At 44.0% G+C, this 21,747-nt stretch overlaps 1 protein-coding gene across 3 annotated transcripts in view; it reads left to right on the top strand.

Moving 5' to 3' along the window:
- Positions 1 to 21,747, top strand: part of LOC112219664 (rho GTPase-activating protein 39) — a 51,098-nt gene that overhangs the window by 9,289 nt on the left and 20,062 nt on the right. For all 3 annotated transcript variants that reach the window (XM_024381129.2, XM_024381137.2, XM_024381147.2), the window contains exon 2: positions 17,002 to 18,069. In XM_024381129.2, coding sequence (XP_024236897.2) covers positions 17,002 to 18,069 — 1,068 coding nt within the window. The remainder of the gene's footprint in view (positions 1 to 17,001; positions 18,070 to 21,747) is intronic.

The following is a 21,747-nucleotide window of genomic DNA, read 5'->3' as shown; positions in this document are numbered from 1 at the left end:
TTAAACAGTGTTCACCTGATTTAGAATTCCTCACAATCAAATGTAGACCGCATTATCTACCAAGAGAATTCTCTTCGATTATAATCACAGCCGTATACATCCCCCCCCAAGCAGACACATCGATGGCTCTGAACGAACTTTATTTAACTCTCTGCAAACTGGAAACGATTTATCCGGAGGCTGCATTCATTGTAGCTGGGGATTTTAACAAGGCTAATCTGAAAACAAGACTCCCTAAATTTTATCAGCATATCGATTGCGCAACCAGGGGTGGAAAGACCCTGGATCATTGTTACTCTAACTTCCGCGACGCATATAAGGCCCTGCCCCGCCCCCTTTCGGAAAAGCTGACCACGACTCCATTTTGTTGATCCCTGCCTACAGACAGAAACTAAAACAAGAAGCTCCCACGCTGAGGTCTGTCCAACGCTGGTCCGACCAAGCTGACTCCACACTCCAAGACTGCTTCCATCACGTGGACTGGGAGATGTTTCGTATTGCGTCAGACAACAACATTGACGAATACGCTGATACGGTGTGCGAGTTCATTAGAACGTGCGTTGAAGATGTCGTTCCCATAGCAACGATTAAAACATTCCCTAACCAGAAACCGTGGATTGATGGCAGCATTCGTGTGAAACTGAAGGCACGAACCACTGCTTTTAATCAGGGCAAGGTGTCTGGTAACATGACTGAATACAAACAGTGCAGCTATTCCCTCCGCAAGGCTATCAAACAAGCTAAGCGCCAGTACAGAGACAAAGTAGAATCTCAATTCAACGGCTCAGACACAAGAGGTATGTGGCAGGGTCTACAGTCAATCACGGACTACAGGAAGAAACCCAGCCCAGTCACGGACCAGGATGTCTTGCTCCCAGGCAGACTAAATAACTTTTTGCCCGCTTTGAGGACAATACAGTGCCACTGACACGGCCTGCAACGGAAACATGCGGTCTCTCCTTCACTGCAGCCGAAGTGAGTAAGACATTTAAACGTGTTAACCCTCGCAAGGCTGCAGGCCCAGACGGCATCCCCAGCCGCGCCCTCAGAGCATGCGCAGACCAGCTGGCCGGTGTGTTTACGGACATATTCAATCAATCCCTATACCAGTCTGCTGTTCCCACATGCTTCAAGAGGGCCACCATTGTTCCTGTTCCCAAGAAAGCTAAGGTAACTGAGCTAAACGACTACCGCCCCGTAGCACTCACATCCGTCATCATGAAGTGCTTTGAGAGACTTGTCAAGGACCATATCACCTCCACCCTACCTGACACCCTTGACCCACTCCAATTTGCTTACCGCCCAAATAGGTCCACAGACGATGCAATCTCAACCACACTGCACACTGCCCTAACCCATCTGGACAAGAGGAATACCTATGTGAGAATGCTGTTCATCGACTACAGCTCGGCATTCAACACCATAGTACCCTCCAAGCTCGTCATCAAGCTCGAGACCCTGGGTCTCGACCCCCGCCCTGTGCAACTGGGTACTGGACTTCCTGACGGGCCGCCCCCAGGTGGTGAGGGTAGGCAACAACATCTCCTCCCCGCTGATCCTCAACACTGGGGCCCCACAAGGGTGCGTTCTGAGCCCTCTCCTGTACTCCCTGTTCACCCACGACTGCGTGGCCACGCACGCCTCCAACTCAATCATCAAGTTTGCGGACGACACAACAGTGGTAGGCTTGATTACCAACAACGACGAGACGGCCTACAGGGAGGAGGTGAGGGCCCTCGGAGTGTGGTGTCAGGAAAATAACCTCACACTCAACGTCAACAAAACTAAGGAGATGATTGTGGACTTCAGGAAACAGCAGAGGGAACACCCCCATCCACATCGATGGAACAGTAGTGGAGAGGGTAGCAAGTTTTAAGTTCCTCGGCATACACATCACAGACAAACTGAATTGGTCCACTCACACAGACAGCATCGTGAGGAAGGCGCAGCAGCGCCTCTTCAACCTCAGGAGGCTGAAGAAATTGGCTTGTCACCAAAAGCACTCACAAACTTCTACAGATGCACAATCGAGAGCATCCTGGCGGGCTGTATCACCGCCTGGTATGGCAACTGCACCGCCCTCAACCGTAAGGCTCTCCAGAGGGTAGTGAGGTCTGCACAACGCATCACCGGGGGCAAACTACCTGCCCTCCAGGACACCTACACCACCCGATGCTACAGGAAGGCCATAAAGATCATCAAGGACATCAACCACCCGAGCCACTGCCTGTTCACCCCGCTGCCATCCAGAAGGCGAGGTCAGTACAGGTGCATCAAAGCTGGGACCGAGAGACTGAAAAACAGCTTCTATCTCAAGGCCATCAGACTGTTAAACAGCCACCACTAACATTGAGTGGCTACTGCCAACACACTGTCAATGACACTGACTCTACTCCAGCCACTTTAATCATGGGAATTGATGGGAAATGATGTAAATATATCACTAGCCACTTTAAACAATGCTACCTTATATAATGTTACTTACCCTACATTGTTCATCTCATATGCATACGTTGATACTGTACTCTATATCATCGACTGCATCCTTATGTAATACATGTATCACTAGCCACTTTAACTATGCCACTTGGTTTACATACTTATCTCATATGTATATACTGTACTCGATATCATCTACTGTATCTTGCCTATGCTGCTCTGTACCATCACTCATTCATATATCCTTATGTACATATTCTTTATCCCCTTACACTGTGTATGACAGTAGTTTTTTGGGGAATTGTTAGTTAGATTACTTGCTCGTTATTACTGCATTGTCGGAACTAGAAGCACAAGCATTTCGCTACACTCGCATTAACATCTGCTAACCATGTGTATGTGACAAATAAAATTTGATTTGATTTGATTTGATTTTGATTTGATTTGATTTGAAACAGCCGCACAACTAATGGAAAGGGTATTGCTGGACAAGCCTCCAAGCAGATGGCTACGGGTAACTCCTTATGGCCTTTTTTAACTTCACTCTTGGCATAAACCCCTCTCGGACCTAAATGTTGGTTTATGTCTTCATTTGTTACATTTCACCTCATGAGCTGATGAGGGAAAGAAATAACTAACATTAATCGGTTCATTTATCTCCATATTTTAATCGGTTACATCCGAATCGGTTTATTTTTCTCCATATTTGTTTGGACAAGTGACCCCATTGTTCCTGTTATTGACAGCTGGCGTACCAGACAGACAGGCAGTCTATCCTGTATTTGGTAAACACACTGTCCTCTGTCCCTCAGTCCCACATGCTCCTTCTCGTTCAGAGGCCCTCTGATCTGATGAAGTGTTCATTTGTTAAGGCTGTAGAGGAGGATTGGACGAGGCCTGCCCCCTATGACAGAGGATTTATTGTGGTTTGACAATGCTGCTGCCTTGTGTCTCAGAAAAACAGTCACTGGGCCTATCCTGCTGCTGCATCATGTCTCAGACAGACCGACAGACAGTCACTGGCCCTGTCCTGCTGAGCTGTGAGGGGCCGGAAGTTCCCAGCATTACTGCTTAATACTGCTGCATTAGTGGGAGGAAGAGCGGGATAGTGGGCAAAGACCAAGACAAAGCCTCCATACAGCCAGCATAGAGCACTGCTTTTTTCTTAGTTCTTTTGTAGGCGGGGCTCAAAGACGGTTTCTGAAGCGGGGCTGCCAACATTAAAATGTTCCATCTAAACCAATAGGAAGGCTCTGTGTGTGAGACAAGATTATACAGAACACGTTTGTTGCAGTGAGACCCTTGTATTGATGGGAAAGTGTGTCAAACAAAAACCAATGATATCAAAGTTAAACAAACCATAAAACTCTACGCACAACGACTACTTTAACAATTTCCAATTAACATTTTACAAAAACACATTTACCTGAAGAACAGTGCAAAGTTTGGTGGCACAAACAGCACACACCGTCATTCTGTTACCAAACGTTGATTCTGATTCTGCACTGATCATCAAGTTAATCTGTTTTTCAATGGACATTGTTAAAAGTAGTCAATGTGCATAAAGTTGCATGGTTTGTTTAACTTTGCAATCATTGGTTATTGTTTGACATAGATTTTAAAGTGAAGAATCTGAGTCTCCGCATCATTCTTTTTCTGTGGAATTCCCTAATGTAAAACTTTGGAAATGACATTGAAAGCCAATCTATTTTCAAGGGCCACCTCTTAAATACCATCTTAATCCCAGGGCAGGAGAAGTGGAAAGTGGAAACTGTTCCTGGTTTTGGATTATCGCAGCTGTTGGAGGTCACCCCACATCTCCTAAACATGCCCCAAGCTCCACCCACTGGACTCCTGTGGAGGGCTCCGATTGGCTGGCGGCCATTGTGGGAATGGTAATAGAGAGTTCTAGTTGAATGAAGTCTGATTGCTGATCTGACAACAGAGCCCATTGTCCCTGGCCATCAGGCATTAGCAGAGGGTGCACTGCACACGCATTGTAATGCATATGATTGTGACTCATCACAGGATAGGCTTGCCAGATCTGCTTTTTACTCTTTCACGGAGACCCTCTGGGTTTATGTAACACTAGAAACTTCTCACAAAGACAAACATTTTATGATATTCCTGAACTGTAGATTTTTTGTTATGTAATGAGTTTGTTTTGGTGCAGAGTAGGACTGACTCTTTAGTAGACTGGTCGATTGTTTGGTCGATAGGCTGTTTTGTTCGGCCACGGTTTCTTTAGTCGAGCAGTAGCAAATAAAAAAGACATGGCACCTGTCTAATTCACATCTGTCTTAGTAGACTGATCCATTCTGTAGGCCATTGGGACAGCACAGTCCATCAGTCTAAGACGTGCTACTGAATTTGTATATGGATATATCATGTAAGAACAATGATGCAACACAAATAAAACTTGTATTATTTTATAACAAATGAGCTTTCTTGGGCATTGGATAATGGTCGCTGTCTGCATTTCTGAAACACATCAGTGTGCTCTTGAATTGGCGCCTTTTCCTAGACCATGTTGCTATGTGCATAATAGCAAAGTTAACCAGCATATTGGTGTTGAGAACAATGTGGCGGAGGCAGCAGAGGAGTTAGGAGACAGAAAAACAGTCACTGCCTTAATTGTCTAAGAAAAGTGAGGAGAAAGGCAACTTAATTAAGTGTATAATCAGTAGACGTACTGTTAAATGTGCCTGGCTTTATAAATCATCCAAATATATCTACAAAAATAAGACAGATCCTGCGTCTGTTGCCTGTTTGATTGTTTTATTTAATAGCCTACTGATTCCGTGAGCACCAAGCCTCACGCAACAATTTCAGAAATTTGAGTGTTTTTAATTTTTGCTATGCTGTAATAATGGCTTTACAATTGTATTATTTTTTATTTATTAAGTGTTTATACTGTTCCAAATTGGCAGACATTTTTTATATCTAAAAATAACCCTCCTTTTTCCTTGATCTCCTTATTGTTATTATAACTATTATTATTATATTGCTATAATAATAAGTAATGTCATTATCATTCGTAGGCTTAGTATACCAGCCTTGTATAACCACCATTGAGCTGTAGGCCTCAGAGAGCATCCTGTTTAGTCTTAATACCGTAACTTACTGAGGCCTATATTTCAATAGTTATATAGGCTACTGTATCAATAATAAATTTTTTCTTGTCATCACACAACATACGAGTCATTCATGATGTGAAATGCAATCAAGCATTTTAGTTTTAAAATAAAGCGACCATTGAATAATAAGCGTAAACAATAAATAGGCCGAAACAGTTCCATTTCGGAAATTGCATTCACGGATGAATGCGACTGCAGCAGGGAGGAGAGGGAGACAATGGGTGTTAGTCACACAATCAATCACTGTCTTTTTTTTTCTTTTTTTTTCTTCACAATGCAGCAAGTTTGAGCCAGGCGGCACAATCAAATCATTTGTGGTCGGACTCCCTCTAGTCATTTTTGTCTTAATTATTTCATCAAACAGTTTGCTTAAAGCATCAGACAAGCTCAGTGCATATAGTTGATTTGATTAAAACACATAGGACGTGTTTATATATGGAAAATGCACGTTGAAAATTTCAGCCAATGGTCAAAAGAACAGACAACACTTGGTCGACCAAGAGTTTTTTCTTCACTTCTGAAGAGAACTGACAGCCATAGTATAGACGGCAAAAGACAAGTTGTGGAATGTCCACTTTGGGCTGGACCATTGAGTTGGAACAGACAGACCCCAGCTGCAATTATGACACACCTTATGGCTTCCAGACAGACAAACCAGACAGTCAGATTTGGAGGTGTGCAGTATCACACACACGTTATACTACAGGGATTAAGGTCACTTAGTAGAAAACAGGTGTTATATTCCTCTCCAATGAATGTGTGTGCATTTTATTCTGGGGCTACTCAGTCACCATGGCCCTTGTGGAGGTGACCCTGCAGAGTGGCAGCATGTACAGGCTCCTGGCCTCTCCCTGCTAGCCAGGCTTTATGTGGCACCAGAGCTGAAGGCCTTGCTGGGGCTTAAAGTGCTTTACCTTTCTTCCCCTCCTTGGCATCCTGCCCTCCCTCCCCTCCCTCACTCCATGCCTGTCTCTTGTGCCTGATCTGATCTCTTAACACAAGGCCAGCTTTATTATGCCTGACATATCCTCCATGAAAAATGACCACAGCAACTGCTGTTGAGCCCCTTCAGGGAGGGGAAGGCATTGACAATTAGTTGGAACAGATATCAGCAATAGTCCTGTCAGGCTGATATAGGCTACTTCAGGTAGGGGAACAAAGAAAGACACCAGAACCTTCTTTCAATAACTATTCCAGCCCACCAACTGTATACAACCACAACAACAGCCCATCCATCCATAGCCCAGAGACATTAGCCCAAATGCCTCCTAGTTACTTACTATGACTGAGATATATGGTTGTCCCGCCTAGCTATCTTAAGATGAATGCACTAGATGTAAGTCACTCTGGATAAGAGCATCTGCTAAATGGCTAAAATGTAAAAGGATTTCACCACTCCATCAATGTCACAAACACACAAGCTCATTTCCCAGTCTTACATGGGGAAACCCTATGGCCCAAGGCTAGGGACAGATCTCATACCTACTTCATTCACCCTCTCACACTACCAAAATTACTTAGAACACATTTTAAAGAGGACAGTATGCATTCTTCAGGGTCTGACTTTAAGCACATTGCTGTTCGGTCCACAGAAAACGGTAGCCAAGCATCATGTTTTAATCCTGCCATTTATTGTTTTGTCCTGCCAATTGTTGTGTAGCCATCTATAATTGATTGGAGATTCAGTGGTGCTCTCAGGTGTTATACATACAATACACACGCGCACTCCAATTGTGCCGTGGGTTTATGTGACCCCTGACGCTTGTGGAATGGTTGGAATTCGAGGTGACAAACAGTAGAAGCAAAGAATGTGTGTGACAGGTGCAAAGCTGTTTCTTGTCATCTGAAACAGGTGCACTCTCCCCTCTCCCTTCAATTGTTCTCTCAAGCCTGGATGTGGGTTCCTGCCTGTATCTGTCCAGTATGGTGGCCCAAATACTCTGTATCCTATTCCTAACTCAGAAACAGAGTTTAGCTAGGTGTTAGAACATTCATCAAACATCACTCTAAATGTAATTCATAACCAGTAGTCTACATGTGACTAACATATATACATTACATACATAATCTTTGTTTACTTAATTAAGCTGTTAGCTCCCTTGCGTTCAATGCAGAGAAATTGATATGGTGTGTGTTCTGGGGGCCCACTCTCTCTATCACACAGTGTACACTAAAGGGATCATGGTACAGTCTGAATTACACACTGCTAATGGAGCTACTGCAGAGCACACTCATTCCATTTCTTTACAGTGCATTACAATGTTTTACAATATTTGGATAAGCACGTTGCCTGGCAGCTTTGTTGTATACACTTTGAACTTAATACATAATCAAACAGAAAGCGGCCTCTGCTAGATTATTGCTCCTATTATATTGAGCTACATGCCACTGCCAGCATAGCTGGGCTGGATGGCTTAATATAACAGTGAGGTCTTTATATTGTCTGATTCTGGCCTCGGACACTTTTCCCCTGGATCCCTGCAACCTGTTTTGTAAGGTGAGCAGAGATGATTTTAACTCAGAATTTCTGAGATTGTTATTTTTAAATAGCAGGTGTGTAAATACGCTCAGGAGGACTTATAAAGTTTGGCACTTGTGGCTGTTGCTGGCAGACGGTAAGCTAGGTTAGCTAATTGAAAGGCAGCCCCTGTTTGAAACATCAGCCTGGGCAGGTCCTCAGGAGACCGGGTACAGAGTCTCTCTCAGTATAGCCTGTTGTTCGTCGAGGTTAGAGGTTGGTTTACAAGGGCGGTAAACGTTAACTTCTTTGGGACTGGGGGGCATAGCTTTTAATATTTTCTAGGCCCATTTTAGAATAATAGATTTGAAGACAGTTTCTAAAAAAACTATAAAATAACAAAAACTGAGAAAAAATATGGAATCATAGTTTTTAGGCCTATCGAATTTACAATGGGGTCATGTTGCAAAACTAGATGTCAACAGTTAAACAAATGAAAAATATATTGAGTCAGGGGTTTTTACATATTTTTTATTTTTACATTTTAGAATTTGAAGACATCAAAACTATTAACACATATGGAATCATGTAGAACCAAAACAGTGTTAAACAAATCAAAATATTTTTTTACCTCTTTACTTGTGACAGCTTTGCACACTCTTGGCATTCTCTCAACTAGCTTCACCTGGAATGCTCTTCCAACTGTTCCCACATATGCTCAGCACTTGTTGGCTGCTTTTCCTTCACTCTGCAGTCCCACTCATCCCAAACCATCTCAATTGGGTTGAGGTTGGGTGATTGTGGAGGCCAGGTCATCTGATGCAGCACTCCATCACTCTTCTCCTTGGTCAAATAGCCCATACACAGCCTGGAGGTGTGTTGGGTCATTGTCCTGTTGAAAACAAATGATAGTCCCACTAAGTGCAAACCAGATGGGATGGCGTATTGCTGCAGAATGCTGTGGTAGCCATGCTGGTTTGGTGTGCCCTGAATAATAAAAGAAAATCACTGACAGTGTCGCCAGCAAAGCACCGCCACAACCGTTACACCTCCTCCATGCTTCATGGTAGGAACCACACATGCGGAGATCATCCGTTCACCTACTCTGCGTCTCACAAAGACACAGTGGTTGGAACGGAAAATTAGACATTTGGATTTATCAGACCAAAGGACAGATTTCCACCTGTCTAATGTCATTTGCTTATGTTTCTTGGCCCAAGCAAGTCTCTTCTTATTGGCGTCCTTTTGTAGTGGTTTCTTTGCAGCAATTTGACCATGAAGGCCTGATTTCACACAGTCTCCTCTGAACAGTTGATGTGGAGATGTGTCTCTTACTTGAACTCTGTGAAACATTTTGGCTGCAATTTCTGAGGCTAGTAACTCTAATGAACTTATCCTCTGCAGCAAAGTTTACTCTGGGTCTTCCATTCCTGTGGCGGTCATCATGAGAGCTAGTTTCATCATAGCGCTTGATGGTTTTTGTGACTGCACTTGAAGAAACTTTCAAAGTTCTTGAAATGTTCCGTATTGACTGACCTTCATGTCTTAAAGTAATGATGGACTGTTGTTTCTCATTTCTTTTTGAGCTGTTCTTGCCATAATATGGACTTGGTATTTTACCACATAAGGCCATCTTCTGTATCCCACCCCTATCTTGTCACAACACAACTAATAGGCTCAAACGCATTAAGAAGGAAAGAAATTCCACAAATGAACTTTTAACAAGGCACACCTGTTAATTGAAATGCATTCCAGGTGACTACCTCATGAAGCTGGTTGAGAAAATGCCAAGAGTGTGCAAATCTGTCACGGCAAGGGTGGCTACTTTGAAGAATAACAAATATAAAACACTTTTTTGGTTACCACATGATACCATGTGTGTCATTTCATAGCTTTGACTTCTTCACTATTATTCTACAATGTAGAAAATAGTGAAAATAAAGAATTGAATGAATGAGTAGATGCGTCTAAACTTTTGGCTGATACTGTATGTACACTGTATTTATATATACTGTATATTTATTCTCTGGACTCCGACATTGTTCATCCTAATGTTTCTTAATTCCATTCTTTAACTTTTTAGATTTGTGTGTATTGTTAGATATTAATGCACTGTTGGAGCTAGGAACATAAGCATTTCACTACATCCGCAATAACTGTATGTGTATGCAACCAATACGATTTGAATGGATTATCACAGTACCTCCAAGTGCCACTCAGACCTTCTGGGAGAAAAGTATCTGGCATTGAATTTGGTAGGAGTAGGAGGTGGCTAAGGATCCCATCATCTCCTGCCTCCAGACATTTCACCACCTATATTACAAGGGTTGGATTTGCACTTAACAATTTCATGTCAGCTCAAGGCATGTACAAAATCCAATATAATGATTAGCCTCATATACATTGTCTACTGGTATCGTTTTTAAATTGAGAACATATAGCTGAACAATATGTAAACAATGTGTGAGTAAAGCTATTCTCTGATTCAGATGCACAATGTCAAGGGATGCATTGCAAATGCCCATAAGGCTAAATGCCATCATACTGTAGGCCAGTGGTTCCCAACTACGGTCCTCGCGTACCCTCAACAATACGGTTTATTGTAGCCTCGGACAAATACACCTGATTCAGCTTGTCAACTAGTCATCAGGTCCTCAGAGTTGAGTCCGGTATGTTTGTCCAGGGCCACAACAAAAATGTGTGCTGTTGGGGGTACTCAAGGACTGAAGTTGGGAACCACTGCTGTAAGCCTATGGCTGCATTGGTGTTGCATGACATTATCAGCTGCAAAATGGGTTCACATGGCTGATATCCTGAAAAGAGTGTGACAATCAAATAAAACTAATTGGAGAGCTTGTGACTGAACAGAAAGGTCATGTTCATATGAGAATACAACACAGAAACAGACAAATTAGAGACTGAATTCCTTTCCCTCTATATTTCAGGATTGTAATCTGTGATTAATCAACAGCGACACTAGTTCATCTTGAATAACAGTTAAGCTAACCATTTTAAAACAAGTTTAAAACACTTCACTTCAAAGAATCAGGACTTTCAACTTTCATATAATTTTCAAATGTACAAGTAAGCTAACTCGAACTGTATGTAAAGGTTAGACATTTTAGCAAAAAGTAAGCTAGTATTACTCAAGCATAATTTCAGGTGTACAAAATAAAGTCAACACCAGAGATTACCAACCTCGCTCCACTGATCCCTGATCTACGGGGGAGCAGACTTATTTTCCAGTCCAGCAATAGCACACTTGATTATTAACTATTTAGGTTTGATACATTGAATCAGGTGTCTCAGTGCTGAGCTCAAACAGAAGCCTGCACTCCCAGCAGGGTTGGTCTGCTGTTGTTTATAATAGGTTTATGCATTGTGTGTGACATTAAAACTTTTTTTTCCCACAAGATGTCCTAACATGGGTACACATACACAATATATACAGAAGTGTGTGGACACCCCTTCAAATTAGTGGATTCGGCTGTTTCAGCCACACCCGTCCCAGGTGTATACAGGTGTATAAAATTGAGCACAGCCAAGCAATCTCCATAGACAAACATTGGCAGTAGAATGGCCTTACACTGAAGAGCTCAGTGACTTTCAACGTGGGACTGACATAAGATGCCACCTTTCCAACAAGTCAGTTCGTCACATTTCTGCCCTGCTAGAGCTGCCCCTGTCTAATGTAAGTGCCATTATTGTGAAGTGGAAACATCTAGGAGCAACAACGACTTAGCCACGAAGTGGTAGGCCACACAAGCTCACAGAACGGCATAGCCGAGTGCTGAACTGTGTAGTGCTTAAAAATAATCTCCTCTGTTGCAACACTCACTACCGAGTTCCTAACTGTCTCTGGAAGCAGCTTCAGCACAAGAAATGTTCATCGGGAGCTTCATGAATTAGGTTTCCATGGCCAAGCAGCCTTATACAAGCCTAAGAACACCATGCTCAATCACAAAAGTCAGCTAGAATGGTGTAAAGCTCGCTGCCATTGGACTCTGGGGAGCAGTGGAAACGCTCTCACTGGAGTGATGAATCACGCTTCACCATCTGGCAGTTCGACGGACGAATCTGTTTGGCAGATGCCAGGAGAAAAATACCTCCCCTAATGCATAGAGGCAACTGTAACGGTTGTAGGAGGAATAATGGTCTGAGGCTGTTTTTCATGATTTGGGCTTGGCCCCTAAACGCTACAGTGTACAATGACATTTTAGACGATTCTTTGATTTCAACTTTGTGGCATCATTTTGGGGAAGGACCTTTCCTGTTTCAGCATGATAATGACCCCTGTGCACAAAACGAGGTCCATACAGAAATGTTTGTCGATCGATGTGGAAGAAATTGACTGGCCTGCACAGAGCCCTGACCTCAATCCCATCAAACACCTTGGGATGAATTGGAACACCCACAACGAGCCAGGCCTAATCGCCCAAAATCAGTGCACGACCTCACTAATGCTCTTGTGGCTGAATGGAATCAAGTCCCAGCAGCAATGTTCCAACATCTAGCAGAAATCCTTCCCAGAAGAGTGGAGGCTGTTATAGCAGCAAAGGGGGGACCAACTCCATATTAATGCTTGTGATTTGGGAATAAGATGTTCGATGAGCAGGTGTCCACATACCATTGGTCATGTAGTGAACCTAGCCTCAAATGCATTTAGAATTACATCGATAAATACATCAAGATCGCTAGCTAACTAGCAAATATTACGTTTTTAAGCTGGTGATATTTAATTCACTTAGTTAGTGGTTAGAGTGTTGGACTAGCCTAGTGGTTAGAGTGTTGGACTAGTAACCGGACAAGGTACAAATCTGTCATTGAAAATAAGAATTTGTTCTTAACTTCTTAGAGATAGGGGGCAGCATTTCTACTTTTTGATAAAAAGCGTGCATAATTTCAACTTCCTGCTACTCATGCCAGGAATATATTATATGCATATGATTAGTAGGTGTGGATAGAAAACACTCTGAAGTTTCTAAAACTGGTTCAATCATGTCTGTGACTATAACAGAACTTATGTAGCAGGCAAAAACATGAATAGTAATAATAAGTATTCTTCTTTTTTTAAACGGTTATGATGGTTATTTAATTTTCATAACTGTCTTCATCCTTAACCGACTATTACACGCTTGTCTGATAATTGTGCCAGCGCTAGTTATGCCCCATTGGTTTCGATTTCTGTTGACTTGATGCAGCACTATCGGTGAATCAGACATGCCACACTAGTATTGGAACGATAAGTTCCACTTCAGCCGTTAGCAGACTTATTTGCCTTTTACGTCAACTTGTATGGCTCCTGTTAGCCTGTACAGAACCCATTGTGTATAGGCTCCTGTCTGCTCAGTTCACTGTGACTGAGGTACTTGGAAGAAAACTGTTTCTTCACAATAGTTTCTCTCTGAAGGAATCAATTTAAGCTGGACTGGAATTTGAGTTAGATTAAAAGCCAAAACATAACAATGACAGTGTGGTGTGTGTTGCCAGTGTGTTGCCCTATTTTTAGACAATGCAATGTCCACTCCTATGTTTTGCACTTCTGGGAAAATTGCCATTTACACTTTGGATTGTTTTAAAACAATGTAGGAGATACCATGAGCAGAATGCAGCTGTTCTGCCTTCTGGGAAAATGCCATTTAACATATTCAAGTTATTTTGGGACCAAACTGTCAATTGTGGGTGATAGATAAAGTTATTATTCAGAATGAGACCTCTGACACAGAGTCTGCGTGTGTATGTTGGTATTTTGGTTTCGGTGCAGCGCTCTGCTCTGCCACTTGTTCTCTGTTTGAAGAGGTGTTTTTCTATTTGACTTATTTTTAGTCATCCTAGAGAATAACCATGTGGTACAGATGTCTCCTTGACCCAGATGGGGGACAAAGGGCCAGTGTACCTTCCATGGAGAAGAGGGAATGTGTTATCAGATCTAGAGAATATTAAGAGCAAAACACCAGCATTATGAGAACATATATTTTACCATTTTCTCTTAAGCACTGTCTTACCTCTGGCATAGTAGATGTATTGTGTCTAGGCTTCACATACAATATTGTCCGTTCTGATTTTTGTGGGGTTAAGTGCATCTCTCAGGAGTATAACCATAGCAATCTCCCAATACATCATGCCTGCTTCAATTTAGAATATGTTATCCTGAAGAAAATCAGGTGTCACACGAGCATGTGTAATGTTTTAATTTTAGATTGTTATAAAACATTTAGAGTAGTGTTTAACTTTACCTGTGGTTATGCAGACTGCGAGACACTGGTTCCACTTTGTGTCCTAACAACCGTTTATTTCCCAGGAAGTAAGGCCCTTATGCAACCATTGTACCCCACGCTGATCCATGCTGCTATATATATACAAATAAATAACATATATACTGTACATATTTCCTTTATTTTTATGAATTGTTTGCTGCCTATTGGTTCACCCAGGGGCTTTAGCCCCAGTAAGCTCCTGCATTCATTTGGCCCTGGGACCAGCATGGGGTACAATGGTTGCATAAGGGCCTTACTTCCTGGCTGCAGTAAGAAAAGTATGTATATATATATATATATACATAGTGATGTATATATATATATACATAGTGATATATATATATACTTTTCTTACTGTAGCCACCAACCACTGGAGGATTCAGGATCCCGCTCTCAATGCTAATCGTCAGATGGGGGAGGATTATTAATTTATTTAATTTATTTAACCTTTATTTAAACTAGGCAGTTAGTTAAGAACAAATTTTACAATGACGGCCTAGGAACAGTGGGTTTACTGCCTTGTTCAGGGGCAGAACGGCAGACTTTTACTTTGTCAGCTCTGGGATTCGATCTAGCAACCTTTAGGTTACTGGCTCTAACTACTAGGCTACCTGCTGCCCCAAATGTATATTCCTTGACCGGGCATCGAACCCCGGGCCGTGGCGGTGAGAGCGCCGAATACTCAAAACTAGACCACCAGAGAAGACTAAAATAAAAAATGTATATTCATAAATGAATTAATAATTTTAAAAATAATAAACTGCATAATAAATAATTGTGGCTGGTCAATTGTGTGAGTCAGGGCCTAAACCCATAGGGGTCCCAAGAGGCAAAATTATTTTTGTACTTTTATCTTTTTTTCTCCCCAAATTCATGATATCCAATTGGTAGTTAGTCTTGTCCCATCGCTGCAACTCCCCTACGGACTAGGGAGAGGGGAAGATCGAGAGCCATGCGTCCTCCGAAACACGACCCTGTCAAGCCGCACTCCTTCTTGACACACTGCTCACTTAACCCGGAAGCCAGCCGCACCAATGTGTCGGAGGAAACACTGTCCAGCTGGCGACCAGTCAGCTTACAGGCGCCCGACCCACCACAAGGAGTTGCTAGAGCGCAATTTGACAAGGAAATCCTGGCCGGCCAAACCCTCCCCTAACCCGGACGATACTGGGCCAATTGTGGGTGTGGTGTGTGGAATAGGACTATTGACTGCTTGGTAGGTCCAGGACGATACCAGTAAACGTTGCCCCCTCACATCATGCCAATCCGTCATGACCCAAACACTCTCTCTCTCACTCTCTCTTTCTTTCTGTCTCTCTTTCTCCCTCTCTCTCTCTCTCTCTGACTCACTCACTTACTCTCGCACTCACATAGTGATGTATGTGGACACTTAAATACTTTCACTGCAGATACCCAGAAGAAAACAGGGCTAATTTACAGATTAGATACAGATGTATTTGTCTCTCTTTCTTGAAGAGGTTGGTCCTATTATAGCCATATTCTGTGACAGTGAATAATGTGTGCTTGTTCAGAGTGGGAGCCAGGTGGTTTCCCAGCAGACAGTAGAGACACACACAGTGACAGCACACAGGCAGGGATGGTGTAGAGGGCCTCTGTCCCCTTGTATTTTCACCTGAATGTGGCTGAAGAACAGGGCAACACATAGATTGTTTCCAGTTTCCACTGAGCTTTATGCCCAATGCAAAGACGGTCTTGTCAACTTGGCTGGCACTTTGCCCTTCTGAGGCTATTTTGAGGCTGGGGGTGCAGGGGACTTATTTGGCAGGATCACGAGGAACAAATGTGGGCATGCGTTAGGTACTGTGGGCCGTGTTGGGCACCCTGCGCCCCCTCGCTACCACAGGTACCCTGGACATGTCCCAAACTGGAGGGAAAGGGAAAGAGACCCTGTGTCTACCTTCTACCTCTCTCCTCACCAGCCCCCAGCCTGGTTCTCAGCCAGTAGGAGGACACAGGCTCCTGCTGGCTGTGGTCCCTCGTGGATTCATTGGCACACTTAAAGCTGCTCTGCATCAGATAACTAGATCATAACATCATCACACTCATCATCAAATATCAGAATGAGCTTGTAGAACTGTATCACTTTTCAGTTAAGTCAGGAACACATTTTGATTCAATCTGACAGGTTACCCTCTTAATGACACATTCCCCTGTACCCTGTCTGTGTGTATGTGGGCCAGTGTCTCCCAATCCCCACCCGAACCTCTGTGTTCTGCTGAGTTAGCTGCTAGTGTTCCTTACGCCATTCCCTGTGTAATGCTGCTGGAGCGGATGGTGCTTTCCAGGCCTGCTGGCTGTGGTCCTAGTGCTGTCCTGAGTGTGTCCACCTGTCGCATATTACAGACTCACAGTGCGACTCTTGCTGCTCCTCTGCCCACCAGATGGTTGACATCACTGCTGAACCAGCGTTCTATAGCACTGTCTCACATACAGATGGACACGTGTTGTGGTCGCTAACATTCATACTCTCCATATGGGTCATCTGAAGGTGTTTGCTTTGTAGTCCGTGTTTGACTGTGTAAGTTGTTTACAGATAGTTTGTTGGATGAGCAGCATGTAACAGGGATGGTCATTTCAGTAGGATTTCCAGACCAAACCAATTGTTTGTGTTATTAATGGCTTCAAATCTGTTTCCCTCTTCCTCGTTGTTCTCAGTTCTAACAACACTATTTCTTGTGTCTGTTTTCAGTCCTGATTGGGTGGAGATCCTGGAGCCACGCTCTCGAGAGCACATGTACCTGAACCTGGCCACCAGCGAATGCGGATGGGACCCTCCTTTGGGCACCACCATTCGTCAGGCCGATGGTAAACAGTGGTGGGAGCTGTTTGACCCCCAGAGCGGCCGCTTCTACTACTACAATTCTGTGGAACGGCGGACTATCTGGCACCGACCCCAGGGGGGTGACATAGTGCCCCTGTCTCAGCTACAGGCTATAAAGCACTGTTCTGAGGCCAAGCGAGCCGGGGAGAGCAGAGAGAGGCACCATGGGGCGGGGAGTACAGGGAGCCAGGGATGCCGCACCCCTCTTCCAGAGCACCTAGGGGCAGGGAGCCTCGGGAGTACAGGGAGCCAGGGATGCTGCACCCCTCTTCCAGAGCACCTAGGGGCAGGGAGCCTCGGGAGTACAGGGAGCCAGGGATGCCGCACCCCTCTTCCAGAGCACCTAGGGGCAGGGAGCCTCGGGAGTACAGGGAGCCAGGGATGCTTCATCCCTCTTCCAGAGCACCTAGGGGCAGGGAGCCTCGGGAGTACAGGGAGCCAGGGATGCCGCACCCCTCTTCCAGAGCACCTAGGGGCAGGGAGCCTCAGGAGTACAGGGAGCCAGGGATGCTTCATCCCTCTTCCAGAGCACCTAGGGGCAGGGAGCCTCGGGAGTACAGGGAGCCAGGGATGCCGCACCCCTCTTCCAGAGCACCTAGGGGCAGGGAGCCTCAGGAGTACAGGGAGCCAGGGATGCTTCATCCCTCTTCCAGAGCACCTAGGGGCAGGGAGCCTTGGGAGTACAAGGAGCCAGGGATGCCGCACCCCTCTTCCAGAGCACCTAGGGGCAGGGAGCCTCGGGAGTACAGGGAGCCAGGGATGCCGCACCCCTCTTCCAGAGCACCATAGGGCAGGGAGCCTGGGGCACCGCACTTCTCTCCCAGAGCAGGAGAACTCCGTCCCCAAAACCCCTGAGACCCACAGCGAGAGTGAGACCACGGACATAGGACCAGCTCAGGGAGGCAGCAGCTCGGACGGAACCGAGGAGTCACTGAAGTATGTCTGATCTCTCTGTTTTACTGTTGAATCAAATGACTGTTAATAGGAAGGATGTAGTTGTACTTAAAAATTTGAGGATTATATTTCAGTAAAGAGGACATGGTAATAACAAAAAATGGATTGTTATCCCACCATGTGGCATGTTGACTTTGGGCATGAGACATTGTTGTATTATTTAGACTTTTGACCAGTGAGACTATCTCAGACTCCTTTATTTTCGTTCGCTCTTATCTTGACATTCCACATGCCCCATATTTCCATAAATATCTCTGAATCACACTGCGGCCGTTTAAAGTAAATTGCTACCAAATGCGAAGACGAGTGCAGTCATAAAGTACATGACCTGCCCTCTCCCTCACATTGGTAGAAAGACCCCTAACAGTAAGAGCCATTCAAAGACCCCATCATGTGCTCAGCGCTGTGGCAACACACACTGTCCAAACCAGCATCTCCCCTTCCGAGGCAGATTCCAGACATGCCAGTTATTTATTTCCCCTTGCCTGCAGCCACTAGTGCTGTCTCAGTGCCCCTGTGCTGCTCACTTCCTCTCCGGCCCCATATACACGCATTTCATTTTACTAAAACAACCCAAGCCCCCCCCCCATCAAAGTCAAATGGGGGTTTCTGGTGGGGGAAGCCAAATCACACATGACTGAGGTCCTCTTTAATATCATTTTAGACAAGAGATGTGAAAGAGTGTTATCTGTTCCTGGGTAATAACATGCAGAACCTCTACATTCCAGTTAGTTCTAAACAGGAGACCCTGCTGTTCCTAGAGGTGTTAGTGTCTTGTCAGTTGTCCGTCTGCTCTCTGCTTGGGTCCTGGGTCTATCCTCACTGGGGCCAGCAGGAGTCTCTCCTACCCTCTGACCTCCGACCCTGATTATGTAAGGTAGAAGGGAAACTAATTGCTCACCCCTCTCTGTCAGAGGACCCTGGTGGAGGTACAGCCTGCTTGACTGCTTGAACTTCCGTCCTTCAGAAGGGTTTGCTCCACAGGGAACTCCACCACTCTGCGGTCATACCTAATTACTAAACTTTTCCCAGAAGTCTCCATGTCTCCACAAAACAATGGGCAGCTGTGTGGGACTCTTATGGGCTGTGCATCCCAGTTAGCCATATGGTGGTTTTCACTGGTCTCTCTCTGGACTGTTAATTACATATCACCATGAAATGAGGAGAGAAGCTGGAATGTGACAACACTAAATGGATGAAAACAAACTGAGTTAGAGTTTCATGTTTGGGGTTGGAGAGGACAGGAACAATTCAGACCTGTGCTCTTCTCTTCTTCCCATCTGTCTGGCTGATTCGTCATGACTAGGCTCAGCTGTTCAGTAGTGTTGAAGGCTCTGAGACTGGTAGGCACATGTGGCACGTAGGGGTCTTTTTGAAAGAAGCAGACCAATTAGCCTTAGTTTGTTCAACGACTTGGGGGGAAGTATGGCATCTGTTTTTACAGGAGTGAAAATTAGGTTCCTCTATTTTGTGTATAATGTCTACTTCAGTTTGACCAAGTTCCCCGTTCTTTCTTTGCTGATATTGGTGGTATTTCAAAGAATCTTTTCAGAAAATCATATTTAACAGTCGTTGATAACGTTTGAGAAAGAAGTGTTCAGAGGAAACAGTTCCAAATCACAGTTGTTACAATCAAGGTTTCCTTTGTTTAGTTCTAAATAATACAACTCAGGAGTAGTTATACAGTAAACACTGAGTGTACAAAACATTAATAACACCTTCCCAATATTAACTTGCCCCACCCATTTATGCCCTCAGAACAGCCTCAATTCATCGGGGCATGGACTACAAGGTGTCAAGTGTTCCACAGGGATGCTGGCACATGTTGACACCAATGCTTCCCACAGTTGTGTCTAATTGGCTGGATGTCCTTTGGGTGGTGGATCATTCTTGATACACACAGGAAACTGTTAAGTGTGAAAAACTTTGCAGCATTGCCGTTCTTGACAAAAACTGGTGCGCCTGGCACCTACTGCCATACCCCGTTCAAAGGCGCTTAAATATTTTGTCTTGCCCATTCACTCACTGAATGGCACACAAACACAATACGTGTCTCAATTGTCTCAAGGCTTAAAATCCTTCTGTAACCTGTCTCCTCCCATTCATCTACACTGATTGAAGTGGATTTAACAAGTGACATCAATAAGGGATCATAGCTTCCACCTGGATTCACCTGCTCAGTGAAGAGCAGATGTTTTTAATGTTTTGTACACTCTGTACATCTGCCTGTTGAATTTCCAACAACATACCATCTGTCTTATCCTATGCACTGTTTAGTTGATTCTCTCTCTCTCTCTTTCAATTTATCGGGCTTTATTGGCATGAGAAACATATGGTTACATTGCCAAAGCAAGTGAACTAGATAATAAACAATAAAACATTAACAGTAAACATTACACTTGCAAAGGTTCCAAAAGAATCAAGACATTTCAAATGTCATATTATGTCTAGATACAATGTTGTAATGATGTGCAAATAGTCTCTCTCTCTCACACACTTTCTCATGTGACAACAAGCAGACTGCTAAATCTGTTACTCATTGGCTAACTCTTGTCACATGACCTGGGTATTTCTGGTTATTCTGACCCTGTACAACTCATTGGGAAAATACCTGAAACTCCCGGGGTAGACATGTCCATCACATGCAGAAGTGCTAGAGCAAGAGAATCTGATCTGTTTAAATGATGAAGGGTCAAAAAGGGTTCAGGAGCACCTTGCTTACAACATCTGTACTGGATTTCACAACTGATGACCTCTATGTGGGGGGGTTACATGTGGGGTAGAAGTTGGGATATCTTGCCATGTTGCTTTTTCTGTATTTGGACCTCAAGGGTACTGATACATTGTCGTGGAAGTGTCCCGCTTGTTGAAGGCACATATGGGTCATAGCACTTTATTGTCCTGTGGGCTGGCCTCGGGGTTCGAATGGGTCACCAAAGGAAGACATGCCCTCAGTTAAGCACAAGTGTTCTTCTCTGAGGAAGAAGTGAAGGTATGGTGAATAGTGAACCAACGGACCAAATTAATAGTATGTGCCTTTTCATTAGCCTAATGATATAGCCACACTCAAAAGGATTCAATCCAAGGCAGCCTGGCGAAGATCAAGCACACCTTTAACTTGTTGTTCCGGGTTGGTGTGCTATCGGCATGGCACAACGAGATTCTCATGAAGACACATTCTTTCGATGCGAAGATGTAGCTCATTGGGTCCAGATTTCAAGTGATATGCATTACGTAGCGATAGGAAGCCCTAATACTACACAATTATCCCCTCGATCCCCCATTTCTCTGATACAAGTGTGAGTATTGTACTATAAATTGTGCCTTCCTGTATTATGCTCAATTTAAAATGTTTATTCTATTCTACTGAGCCATTTACTTCATTTTCGTATTCTTATATTGTATTATCTATTATTGTTGTTGCATTGTCGAGAAGGAACTGGCAAGTAAGTATTTCGTTGAATGGGGTATACCATGTGTATCCTGTACATAAGACTAATAAAACTTTAAACTTGATTCTTTGCCATATTTTGACACAACACAAAAGCAGTGTGACACATCCCTATGAGACTGTATGGTGATGATATGAGGGCAAGAAAAAGTTATGTTTGGGGGTTTTGAGAATTGGAAGATTAAAAAAATTCCCTGCTCGGCTCGTCA

Source organism: Oncorhynchus tshawytscha, linkage group LG02 (genome assembly GCF_018296145.1).
Source record: "Oncorhynchus tshawytscha isolate Ot180627B linkage group LG02, Otsh_v2.0, whole genome shotgun sequence".
NCBI classification, from domain to species: domain Eukaryota; kingdom Metazoa; phylum Chordata; class Actinopteri; order Salmoniformes; family Salmonidae; genus Oncorhynchus; species Oncorhynchus tshawytscha.
Note: the sequence above shows the minus strand (reverse complement) of the source record. Positions and strands in the feature narration are given on the sequence as shown.